Source organism: Tubulanus polymorphus, chromosome 7 (assembly GCF_964204645.1).
Source record: "Tubulanus polymorphus chromosome 7, tnTubPoly1.2, whole genome shotgun sequence".
NCBI lineage: Eukaryota > Metazoa > Nemertea > Palaeonemertea > Tubulaniformes > Tubulanidae > Tubulanus > Tubulanus polymorphus.
In genome coordinates this window covers 16305082-16317978 of record NC_134031.1, presented here as the reverse complement: position 1 = coordinate 16317978, position 12897 = coordinate 16305082, and the positions used below count along the sequence as shown (strand labels likewise).

Genomic DNA, 12897 nt, shown 5'->3' with positions numbered 1-12897 from the left:
ACCCTTTCGATCCGAAATGGTTTTTTTTTTCCTTTTAGAATTCTAAAAGGGAAAAATTAAATATTGCTGATTAAATTCTTCTCTGCCGTTAAAATAAATTTATCCAGCTTTTCCTCGCGGTGCTGCCGATATTTCCATTGTTAACGGATTCTTTAAACGCATGTGCTACCTAACTGCACTTATAATACCAGGTTTTGCCACTGCTTAGCGTTCACTTAACACGAACCATGGCTGCCAACCTATAAAAGTTGCTATCAGTAACAAAATGAATCTTTTCAATAAGATTTAATTGGAAATATAAAAATGTTCAATTAATCGGTTATCAACAGTAAGACCTAAAGTAACGTTTCATGTTTCTGCATGCATCGAACAAATCAAATCAGTATTTCTCATAGAAAATTAACAAATACTGAAAATTGAGAACAGTTGGCAGCTCTGATCTCTTTGATCTATGAGAAATTACATTCAGATAGTATATATTGACTCCAATTGCTTGTAGGGGATCATTCGCATTAGGGGAGGGGTCGGTGCAATGCGTACTGTAATGCTTAATATATATGAAAAAGTCAAATTTCATGCGTACGTAATAAATGAATCATCCCTAGATAAGTGTATGAAAAATCCACTAACGATGAGCATAGCATGACCTTGTAATAAATATCTTATCGACACCCAAACGTTGCGATGGTCAGGGTAATCACCTGTCTGCGGTATGAGCAAGTCTCATTAACTATTTCCTTTGAAGCTGCCGATTATCACAGAATAGGACAAGACATATATAAAATGTAATACCGGTTGTATCGTTTATTGACAACAAATAATAATTTACACGATGAAAACTGCATCTTGAATTGATGACAATTGAGTGATTAATCGTAAAAATCAGGAGATGAAATAATAAAGAAAAGGATTTAGAATTAAAACTTGACTGATGTCTATTTACAAATGAGTCGCTTCGAATACTGATTATTTTCCGGTTTGTGTCGGTGGTGAAAATAGACCGCTTTGTTTATTAGCAGCTCTTGACGGCGCAAATCCGAGCAGTTTTTGAACGTTCTGAAAAACAAAATTCAGAATACCAGGATAAAAAAGCTTCATTTTGAATGATAAAATTTCAAAAGGTAGCATTTTTAAATGTCGTCTTCTTTGAAATCAGTACTGAGTGCAAACTGAAGCTAAATCCAAAATGATATCGTCTGCTTATGAAGCAAGGTAGCAATTTACAGTAAGAGCATGTACTTTATGACTGACTTATTGCCCAACACAGGCATTAAGTAACACCAGGGGCCCGCTGGTATCAACTAAAAACTGAGTGAGCCCAGTGGCAGATCCAGGAGGAAGCATATTAATTTTCGTGCTGAAGTGGAAGTCGTCACACTAGTCAATTTGCGAGTTGGAAAAGTATTCCAATCATGCCTGGAATTCATCATGAGTTTCCATTCCAGGTAAATGCTCATCACGACAATTTCTAAAGACTTTCAGACAATCTCCTTAGGTTTTTGACCCCCTACCCGAAAGACTGGATATACCAGCCACTGTTTTCTCTACAGGAATAGGGAAGCAGACTTAGGTGTTACATAAGTAAAGGTTAGAGGCCATCATCGAAATAACGGTAGTTCATAACGGCAGTTAAGCTAAAAGGACCATCTAAATTTGCTCTTATTTCAAGCTAGGACGATCTAAATTTGCTCTAATTTCAAGAGGACCATCTACCTTTGCTTTAATTTCGGTCAGTAAGATTGGACTTACCTGTCGAATAGACATAGTGCAGAGAATATACAGAAATATAAACGAACAATCGGTGAAATCGTCACCCATCAGATTTCTATGAGATATACCCTGAATCCATGAGATTGGAACGAACGGCAGCTTCGCGACAACTCGGCCGTCGAATCTGAAATATCATACGAACGAAACGGTGAATTATTATAACGATTGAAATACGTGAATGAATCGAATAAAAAAATCTCGAGATAAAATATCGAGAACTTACATGGAATTAAACATGCTTAATAACGCTGTGAAGGCAAATCCTATAGCGAACATAGACTTCATTTTTACCTGAAAATTACGATGAAACATTTTTATTCAAAGTTTAGAAAACATCATTTGCGCGAAGAAATTCACGTTATTAACTTACAACCCTTTCAACGTGTCTAACCTGTTATGCAGTGTATAATTCACCCACCCTATATTGTGCCTACCCTGCAGTACATGTATTGAGCCTAATTAATTAGATACGAAGCACTGAGGTGGGATTTTACCAAATTTTAAAAATATCTCCAGCATTTTTGGCTATGAAACTGTCAGCACTGAAAGGGATAAACAGTGATAAATTCATTCATATATCACTTAATATTTTCTTACCAGTGAAAGATCTCTATTATGGTTTTTTAGTTTTTCTTCCTGACGTTCTATTTTCTTTTTCAGACTTCGATCTTGTGATTCTCCTGTTCGTTCTTTACGTGTTTCCACTGAAACGCGATAAAACAAGATGTAAAAATGATTGACGGCTAGTAGGGATCGAAATAAATGGGAAAATGGCTGGGCTTTAGAATTATGTGATTAGAACTTACATTTCTTGCTCTGTTTATCGACTTCAGCTTTTAACTTTTTGTATTTATCAGTTCTGTATACCATTAACCACGTTAAACCTGGAGTATGATAAAAAGTGGCTACCAAAAACATTTCCCAGCTGATTAAAAAAGGGAGTCTCCACAGACCTGCAGACTACTCGCCTACAATACATTACTGGCAACATAATAACCGTTTTCGGAGGCTTAACGAGCTGAGAAAAATGTAAAATTACCTTCTCCTAACAGCGCAGTGCATATCGAGATAAAAAGAATCAGGAACGTGTCCGCAAACATGATTAAACAAGGCAAAATTAAAAGACACGTCCAAAAAACACCGGCAGTAGATTTCCGGGTAGTAGTATGAAGTTTGTCCACTGGTGGCAGCACGTTACGGTAGTTTTTTGCTAGCGGGAGCTACGGTTCACTGGGGCCCTATTGTCAATCCTGACCCGGATCCAATTAGTTATTGCCACATATATCATATCCGTATCCGAAAAAACAAATAAATAAAGGCAAACTACATCAATGTTTTTATATCTTTGGTGTTTATTTTATTTCCTTTAATTCTTTTTGATACAGAGAAAAAAGATTGATCACAATTTTAAATAATGTTTTAATTCATTTAAAAACTAGAGCAGCAGTTAGGAGGGGAAAAGATTCATGTTCAAATAAAAAAAAAACAGTTAAAAAATCAAATAACAAGTTACAAGAAAGAAAATTTTCTTAGCAGAATATTGAGGAGCATTTCAGAGGAAGATTTCAGATAAACAGAAGTTTACAACCAAGTTTTAAACATTCACAGTGCATATAACCTAGAGATATATTCTTATTTCAGTATAATTTACATTGAATATCGTGTAACATATAACCCAATCAGCAGTTGAAGAATCTCATCACCAAACTTTGTTTCGATAAAACACTAAAAACTTAATAAAACAGCTATCAAATAAATATGTTAAGGTAGATGAATAAATAAGATAAAACTATCTATACACTGGACAGTGATAAGATACCGATTTCTAGCGTCTGTGGAGACGTATGCCTTTTTATTTTGGAAACGACATCAATTCAGCATGTTACTGACCACGTGGAAGCAGACCATGTCTGGAGAGACGTCACTGAATTGAAAGCAGCATGCATTGCGGATAGCTGAAGAGATTTCTCTATATAACAATGCATTGTATATAACTGATGTACGTAATAAACAGTATGTGCGTATGTGTTTAATCCAAACTTAATTTTCGTTCGGTGAATGCTTTTTCAACCTGACCGAAGACATCGTCTACACTTCCTTCCGCCGAAATCTGAAATCGAAATACAAATTGAGGTTAGGCGGTAGAGAACAAAAGCTTTTCCGAGGTCGGATTTCTGAAAATGTTCCTAAACAGCACAGGGTCCATAGATATCAGTCATTCCTGAATACAAAGAGTTTTAAAGGAGAAAATTTCAAATTTCGAGGAAGCATCTGCATCACTTTCATATCCCAGTAGATTTGGTACTGTTTATCTCAGTAAACCATTAATTCTTTGGTTTTGTAAGCAAATTTTTGCCCTTCACACTAGTTAACTTGGTTTCTAATTTGGTAACCCCCTAATTGGGTAAAAAAATCCTGGTTCCAACTGTACCGATATGGCGTAGTCTACTGTAAATATCTAAATTGCCCATTTCTCAAAATTGAAGGAGTTTCAGGCATTTTGCTCAAATAAAAGGAGTTTAAGCACCTTTGAAAGCATTTTCTGTTTAGAAGGTATGATGAATAAATCTTGTTTTTTTCCATCATTTAAATTTGTATAGTGGGTTCTAATCTCATAATCTATTCCACACATTCTGAAAGTACAGGCTATTTCTACAAATACTGACCTTGCAAACCTTGCCTTTTTGGGTGTAGTAATCGATGACGGGCGTTGTCACGTCGTTAAAGGTTTTTAATCGTTTAACTATCGTCTGCTCGTTATCGTCTGCACGTCCGCTCGTTTTCGCGCGGTTCATCAGCCTCTGTTTCATCGTGTCGTCGGATACTTCGAAATACAAAACGCAAGAGCACTCGGCCACCTATAAAACAACGATACAAACATTACAATTACACAGGGTGATGGCCACTTTCCGGCCATTCATAAATTCCCCAAGATTTCCCTGATTTTTCCATGAGATCACTCAAAATTTCCTGAGTGATTTCGAGGAATTTCTAGGTTTTAAATGTTACAATTCATCCATTTGTCATTGAATCGCCGATAAAGCAACGCATGATCAATAGAAATATCCAAATTCCAGAGTTTTCCAGATTCTGATAAAATTTGGCAAATTTTGCGAGTTTTCCCTGATTTTTTCTCGATTTTTCCACGCAAGTGACCATCCCGTTACAAAAATCTCTAATTTCACTCTTTTTCGAAATTGTCGTGGATAATCTCGTACCTCGGCTTCGAATCGCTTGCCTTGATCCATTTCTCTGGGGTATCCGTCGATCAAGAATCCCGTACAGTTCTTACATTCCTTGTTCCTCAACATAGTTTCTTTAAGCATGTCTAACACGGTGTCCTGAAAATCATTGTCGAAATTTCCTTCCATCAAATCGCAACAACACTTTTTTCAGGGGTGATTTTTCATTTTTTAGACAAAATTCTTCCAGGAACTCGTATCAAGCAAAATGCCTAATTCAATTGGCTTACAAGTAAAATCTAACTAGAAAAGTGAGTTTCCTTTTTATCAAAAGATTTACTGTGCCCGACTTAGATAAATTTTGAAATTATTTTTCACTTACAAGGGGTACGAGTTCGCCTTTTTTCATGATTTCTGTCAGTTGTTTGCCGCGATCGGAGCCAGATTTCACTTCGAAACGCAACAAGTCCCCCGTCGACAAATGCGTGTAGCCGTACTTCGCGATAATCTTCTCGCATTGCGTTCCCTTACCGCTACCGGGACCGCCTGGAAAATAAATCGATTTTCACTCATATTCGAGTAGATTGACGGCTCGAGTTGCCGTCCAGTAAACCTCGCGTAAGTTGGATCTTTTAGGACAAAAAAGTCAGAGACGGTTTTCCAGGCTTTTTTCGCGAACCACGATATGAGAATTAATTTATGTAAACCGGAAAAATTAAATCAACATCTCTGTCTACTAGGAACGATTTATAAACACTGAAATATTTCGGTTTATTCTTCTAGTTTCTAATACGCTAACAGCGACTAAAATAACGACTGTTGACATGTGTCGTCGATTTCTGGCCGGGAACAAGGCCGGATCGAAATCAAACTGCCCTCCAACTTCCGGCAAGTGATTTAGCAGATTTTTTTATTTTGGGACCAAGAAAACTACGAGGTAGGCGAGTTTCTGACTATGGAATATAAATTTCTTTGAAAAAGTGAAGGACAAATCTGGACCATCAATATTCACCCGATATAAGCGATTATCTTATTTTCGCTGATCCGACTTACGCAAGGTTTAAATGTACAAGCAAATTTCACCTTCAATCATTAATAGGGCTTCGAATTTCTTTACATTAGACAAACATTCAAATACAAGACACCTAGGTTTTCTATTGCGCCCGTACAAAAATTAATCATTAATCTTACCGACAACAAAGATCACGCGGCATTCCTTCAAAGGAGTAACATCTACAGCTGTAAAAACAAATTCAACATATTTTTCACCAGTTCGTGCTTTAAACCACATGACTTTAATCATCTTTCAAGTATGAATCATATATTATTAAAAGCTTTATATCATCACAAAGTTTCCTCCTAGATTTTCTCATGCAGAATCATTTTAGCAGAATTTATTTTCGTGAGTAATAGGTTTGCGAGTGTATGTTTATCCTATTCCTTTGATCCATAGTCAGTTATTCAGCCAGCAAAGAGGCCTTTCTTTCTATTCAGCAAATGAAGTAGGTGTTGCCAAAGACTTACCCTGAAAGTAGATGATTTTTAGACATATTAACTCAAGTGATACATAGGCATTTCACAGAAATTAACCCTTTAGGCCTATTGCTAAATTTCAGTAATCATAAGATTCACAAAATAAGATTCACTGGTATACATAGTATATATATATATATATATATATATATATATATATATATAGCTATATATAATGAGCCTTTCTCTTTCAGCGCAATGTTATCTATTACCAAAGACTATAGTCAACACTATAACAAGAGAACAGCAAGGTACATCTACCAGGTATTTATTACATACAATATGTACATACAGCCCTGAGTTGTTATTCCGGTTTATGAATATCACATCTACATAAAAACACCTAATTTTTACGAATCTCATTCAATTCTGACCTCTTTTTTGGTCGCAGTCGATGGGGTGCAACCCATATTTCAATATCCTCGAATGTATTTTTCTACGTAAGAAGCGATATTTCCAGTAGGCCTAGTCCACTGGCCAGATGTTACTACTATACACACGACGTTGTTAGGCTGACATTCAACTTACAGTACAAAGTGACAGTCTTACAGTATTTGGTTCAATCATAGACAGGTTTAAGCGCGGTGGTCGTGTTAGTGACCAATAAATCTCTTCTACCGTTAAAGCCTGAACGCGATATTAAAAATATCAGATCGACATACCGAAGTTTCAAATCAAATCAGAAAATCAAATAATATACATGGCAGCAGCATGGTGGACACTTTCCACCAAATTACAAATTCCCTGAGTTTTTCCCTGATGTTTCCAGGTTATAACATAAAATTAGAAATAAACTTATATTATCATATATTATTCCCTGAGTAAATACCGAGGAATTTCTTGGTTTAGAAAATTTTGTTAAAATTTATTCATCATGTATGGATAAAGAAACGCGTGCTCAATAGAATATCCAAATTCCCCGAGTTTTCCACGTTATTCTGCTAAACTTATCAAATTCTCTGATTTTTTTCCTGATTTTTCTGATTCCATCAGTTTGCCAGGTCAGTGGCCACCCTGTATAAACAACTTCTCTACATTAAAAAATGGGCGCAAACAAAAACAAACAAAAAATCATTATTTTTTAGACATTATCCTCATTAGAAAATAGATTACACATAATTTTTGATTATACCGCGATGAAAACTTATCTCATTCAAACAAACTATCTCCAAAACTATGATGGTAGGTCAAAACTCAAAACTCAGGTATAAGTAATGGACATCAGATTATTTTCTAGAAAGGAATAAAAAAACTTACAGACATGTTCCTGATAGTGCGGTATTATCCCTCTACAGGTAACCCTGACCTTGTGTGGCAACGAGTTAGAAGCAAAGTGAAACAAGTTCTAGAGAGACTATACCAGTCGTAATGCAGGGGGGGAGGGGAGAGGGGGAGGGGAGGGGAGAGGGGGAGGGGAGGGAGAGTAGAATGTAATAGTATAAGCATTATAGACGATAACCAGCGAAATGAAAGTTAATTCAGCAGATATGAAATATCTAGAATAAATTCTCTATCGACCTGCACTTAAAAATGTGTGAAATATTGGATTTGGAAGAGGTTTGGCTTAAGGCGATGGTCTAAGGAGAGATTAAGGAGAGAGGTATCGTCTTACAGTTCGTTATATAAATAGTAAGTCTGAGATGAAAGGTGAATCATTATTGGTTTGAAAGCTGAATATGACTGACAGCGTTTCATAAACTGTTCACCAGTAGGCCATTCATTTCACGGTACGGTTACTCACAAAACAAGTAGGTTTATTTCTTAGTGCGCTTGACCAAAACCGACTAACCAGAGCAGAACAGGTGGGATTTTTGAAATGATAATTGTGCATATAATTTACACATAAAATCTTTATTTCAATTTGGACACAAGTTTTATTAATTCTGATTTCCATTTACATTTTTGATGGTTCCATGAACAGAAATATAAAAAAAGAAAACTATTAGGATTTCTTTGTAGGTTTAGCCTAAATCTATTGCTATTTGTGAAAGAAAAAAAATTGTTCCATCAATTTTGGAATCTAATAGAATTTTTGTGTACAAAGCATCCAGTGCGTGACCTAGCAATCTTCCAGCTGCCCTGGCTGGGTTTAAGGCTGTATTTGATAGTGGTAAACCTAACGAAATAACTGAGTAAATAAGTAACACGATTTGAGCTCAGGCATTTATAATTGGAGACATTTAATTCTTGTATCTAGAAAATGAACTTCCATCATCACACTGCACTGATGAAACTCAAGAAGAACTAATATGAATTGATAGGCTTAATCATCAGCATAAGTTAGTCACACTGGAACAAAAGTTCATTTTCAAGAAATGCTGTGATTGACAGGCCTACTACAGTAAAATTCAAAAATGAAGAATTTTAAGCGCTAGATTTTCAGCATGCCACTTATATACCAGTTCCCCTTGGTGGTACGCCTCATGGCTTTTTAATAACCCCAGGAACTGTCTCCCACAGCATCGCCATCAGCTGCATCATCACTGAGTCTGACTGACGACACTGCGGTCTGGCTGCAGCAGAAAAGAAATTGGATTGGAGTTCAGTTCATCTTTTTTCAGAATCATTTAGATACGTGCTTACCTCTTTCTCGGCACCGTCCGCTTCCTGCTTCTTCTGTTCCTCTTTATAAGATGCATACATCCTTAAATTTGTACGAGAAAATGCGATAATGAGACAGTATTAATCCGTTTACAATCTAAATTCCTCCTTTTTAGAACGGCCGCCATTAATCAACAAAAAAACTGTTGCCTAGAGATTCGCCTCGAGATGGCAGCACAATACGGAGCCAAAACAACAGACAAGCCGTAAACTCCGGCGAAGTAGCCCACTGTTCCTAATTCCAGAATTTTGAAGGAAGTTAGTTTTCACGGATTTCACTGGCCAAATTTGAGCCCTGGGAAGATGGCCAGTTGAGTCGTTCAATTATATTGATTATCTTTCAGCTATGATCATATATAAGGCTATGATGAAATGTTGAAATGTTTAAATAGATTTGTACAATGCAATATTTGTGAAAATGAAAATTTTTTCGATTGATTAGAGTTTGTTTGAGTTATTTATATGTACACTGTATTGTGTGGTAAAAAAATATAAATATTACTTGTCATGGTTGTTTTGTTAAGTTACTTTTTCTGAAATCAATCATGACATAACATGTTCAATAGGACAGACTTCCAACTTGTTATTCAATGCACCAGTCAAGTTGTTTGTTCATTATAAATAGCACCAGCGTTCGTGAAATATTTCATCCTTCTGGACAAATTGGAGAAACTCTGGATCTATTTTCCAACTGTCAAATTGGTGGTTTTTCATCCACTTTTTTAGACTAACTTGAGCATTTTGAGTACATTAAATCATTTTCAGCATCTGGTCAGCGTTCATTCGAGCTCTGGTTTTTAATAGGAACCAAATAAACTTCCCCGACCTGGGCAACGAAACACTTATATTTCATTAACAAAATTATTCATACACTTTTATTACTCTATACAACATTCAACAAAAATGAGACTCTTTTAAAAACGACGAATCAGCTGAGAATTTTCACCCCACAATACAAGGCAAAATCATCAGACGACTCAACGAGTGAGCAGCACTGGAGACAAAACAAGAGAGTTGAGGACATCGATAAATCCGAGTTCCGAAATTACGACATCGCGTTTCTCTTAGAATATATCGTCCGAATCGTCGTAGGTAACCAAATGACGTTTGTCTTTATGTGAACCTTTCTGCGAATTACTTGCGGCTGAAGAATTGAATGAAACCTCAGTTTGGAGACAATACGAGTTATGGTAGTCTTTTTGCTAGCGCAAAAATTCTGAGATAAAAGACGTTTGATGGAAAAAAGCTTACCTATAGATGACCACGCCGTTTTCGACTGTTCCCCCGACGGTGCGTCGTAGTTTGGCTGACGACGGGCGACAGACACTCTCAAATAAACATCGTTAATTATATTGCGATCCATCTAAAATTGAAAATATCACATTTCTTATGAGATATTTCTAATACATTAGATTAGATGCTTGCCTTGGACCAAGCAGGGCCAATAATTTCTCTCTGAGGGCAGTCAAAGCAAGGAGGGGTCGTGACCACGATGAATTGGAGAAAAGAAAATTTGTAATATATAATGTTGGTACCTCTTGAATCGCAAGTTCAGAACCGGACAAACTTTCAAAAGTCACGAAGCAACAACTGAAAATAACGAATAAAGAGCAATTAAAATTTGTCGCAACATTCGATTGACAATAGTGACAATTGACTGCCGCACTCTCACTTTTTATCGAGTTCCATGTGGATGTTAGTGATCTTATCGAATTTGGCAAAATTTTCTCTGATCATCATTTCTGAGATTCCGCGACCAGATACGTAAATGGTTTTTCCTTTTTTCGGATAATCCCTTGGTTCGCGACGTGGAGGAGGCGGCGGTAGGGGTTCGTGTTTGCGTTCCGAATCTCGACGGTCCGAACTCCGATGTCGCCTCCGTTCGACGTCTTTGTGATCCGAATTCTGTTCCATTTGTTCTCGTTCTACAAAACAAAGGAATCAACTTCGAGCATGAAATAAATTCAACTGTCTTTACATGACTCAGACTGAAATAAATCTCAGTATTTTGTGGTTTGTTTCTTTCTATTTTCATTTCTCCGATAATGAAGTTAGTTTAGCCAAACTTTGAAACTTGTCAGAATAAACTCTTATATTACCAACTTTGGGTGTTTTGCTCATTGACTTTATTACTAATACTGAGATTAATATCAGGATACCAGTCACGTTTCAAAATCTCTTTCAAATTCTCCAACGGTTATTCCGCCACTACAAATGTTGTATGTGTCTATTGTGTTTCAGTTGTTTGTGCATTCGGATGCCACTGATGCTGCATAAACTGCCCTACTATATGGATCTAACCTCTATTGGACCCGCTTGGTTTTGCTATTAAATTGTATTATTCGGGATGAAATTCTAAATGCACTCGATAAAGGAAGAAAATTTACCTGATTCGGGAACAAAGCTTTCGTACATTGATTTCGCACTGGAAGCAGTCGTTTTCGCTTGTTTCGCTGGCGGTTGAAAAACCTTTGAGAAAAATCAACCACATTGGCAAAAAAAATTATACAATGTTTCTCCTAATCGGCCTTGTTAACTGCTACAAAATTTGTAATCAGTTCGTTTCTAGAATTGTTGGCTTGGTCGTGATTTGAAAAAAGAATTGTACAGGATAGATAGGCGGCCGGCTGGATCAATCTAGCTCAGCAGAAATGAAAAAAAAAGGTTTCAATTTTCAATTTTTCTAACACGTAATCTAACCAAAAACAAATGTTTTTTTGTTCAATCAGATTTCCTTTTGAAACTTACATCCGATGAGTCGTCTATTTCATCCTTAAATGGTTGAAACCCGACAGACGCAGGAGTGTGAACTTTTTCAACATCCTACAAAAGAAAATATACTGGTAAAACATATCTCGACTAAAATGAAAAGATTTTCACTTCACTCTAGAATTCGCTGATTTTAAATGAGGGAGGATATCTGGATGCCAGTTAATCTATTTTCTTAGGTCATTTTAAGGAATTAGACAGAGTTTGTTGAAAAACATACCCGAGTGACTTTCCTTTTGAAACTTTGTTTCTTCGTTTCATTGTTGATTTTTATTGCCTAAAAACAGCGGACAAAAAACATGAACTTTATGATTCATGGATCTGAAAATGTAATCCAGTGATCCAATACGTACTCCAGCTTTCACTAATCTTTTTGCTTGCTCTTTTATTTCCTCTGATGATGGAGTTGCTTGATATAGAATTTAAAAATGCATGTATGATAGCACATATGTGTTTTTAATAAGACTGATTTGCAGTATTCAGGCATGTCATCCACTTTACTTACGTCGTTTTTCCGGTGGTTCAGGTTCGGGTTTAGGGGCTCTCAAGGCTTGTAAAGCTTTTTTCTAAACGCGAAAAGAAAATCATTAACGGTTTCATTCGGTAATTAGTGCCACCAAACACGGAAGTTCTTTTCTAAATTCGAGTAAAAAATACCTTTTTTCTGAGTTTAGCGTATCTTTTCATTAACATTTCCTCTTCCTCAGTTAAGTGTTGGGGATAATGCATATAAACCATCTTTCAAATTGGTTTTTATCACAATATTATAGGAATTAATGTGTTATTATGAACAGCAACCGAGTGAAAATCGCCTCTGAGTTCTCCACAATTTTACTATTTGTGTCGTAACCTAATCAGTCACTTGCCAGTGGCCAATTCAGTACTAAATGTCGTTTTTCCTAACTTCAGATAGAATGCGAATATTCTTTTGGCCAGTAGAGAAATTTAATACCCTATTGGACAATAATCCGATATAAAACCCACACTTTATGCAGCAGGAGGGTCAGAATATGCAAAAAAGCAGATTGAACTTGTATTCCTC

The 12897-nt window shown here is 36.3% G+C and overlaps 3 protein-coding genes across 7 annotated transcripts; all 3 read right to left on the bottom strand.

Annotated features, from left to right (window-relative positions):
• Positions 1 to 796: 796 nt before the first annotated feature.
• On the bottom strand, positions 797 to 2928 carry LOC141908653 (calcium load-activated calcium channel-like). The gene is made up of 6 exons (XM_074798775.1): positions 2810 to 2928; positions 2577 to 2654; positions 2368 to 2474; positions 1994 to 2061; positions 1750 to 1894; positions 797 to 1056 (listed from the first exon to the last, which is right to left on the bottom strand). Exons 1-6 carry the CDS (start codon positions 2868 to 2870, stop codon positions 967 to 969), a joined length of 549 nt encoding a protein of 182 aa, XP_074654876.1. The 5' UTR covers positions 2871 to 2928; the 3' UTR covers positions 797 to 966.
• A 193-nt stretch (positions 2929 to 3121) lies between these two features.
• Positions 3122 to 9225, bottom strand: LOC141908315 (adenylate kinase isoenzyme 1-like). 4 transcript variants are annotated; one of them, XM_074798309.1, is made up of 6 exons: positions 9069 to 9225; positions 6144 to 6192; positions 5335 to 5498; positions 4989 to 5111; positions 4437 to 4628; positions 3122 to 3880 (listed from the first exon to the last, which is right to left on the bottom strand). In XM_074798309.1, exons 1-6 carry the CDS (start codon positions 9126 to 9128, stop codon positions 3800 to 3802), a joined length of 669 nt encoding a protein of 222 aa, XP_074654410.1. In that variant the 5' UTR covers positions 9129 to 9225; the 3' UTR covers positions 3122 to 3799. The 4 variants fall into 4 exon arrangements, with proteins under 4 accessions (XP_074654410.1, XP_074654413.1, XP_074654412.1 ...); XM_074798312.1 differs by lacking the exon at positions 9069 to 9225 and adding an exon at positions 7743 to 7829; XM_074798311.1 differs by lacking the exon at positions 9069 to 9225 and adding an exon at positions 6860 to 7015.
• Positions 9226 to 9940: 715 nt separating this feature from the next.
• On the bottom strand, positions 9941 to 12679 carry LOC141908756 (negative elongation factor E-like). 2 transcript variants are annotated; one of them, XM_074798940.1, is made up of 10 exons: positions 12513 to 12679; positions 12361 to 12421; positions 12209 to 12249; positions 12076 to 12132; positions 11835 to 11909; positions 11474 to 11555; positions 10759 to 11011; positions 10622 to 10676; positions 10338 to 10449; positions 9941 to 10230 (listed from the first exon to the last, which is right to left on the bottom strand). In XM_074798940.1, the coding sequence occupies exons 1-10, from the start codon at positions 12591 to 12593 to the stop codon at positions 10151 to 10153; spliced, it is 897 nt and encodes a 298-aa protein (XP_074655041.1). In that variant the 5' UTR covers positions 12594 to 12679; the 3' UTR covers positions 9941 to 10150. The 2 variants fall into 2 exon arrangements, with proteins under 2 accessions (XP_074655041.1, XP_074655040.1); XM_074798939.1 differs by having other exon boundaries at positions 9943 to 10230; positions 12209 to 12264.
• Positions 12680 to 12897: the final 218 nt, after the last annotated feature.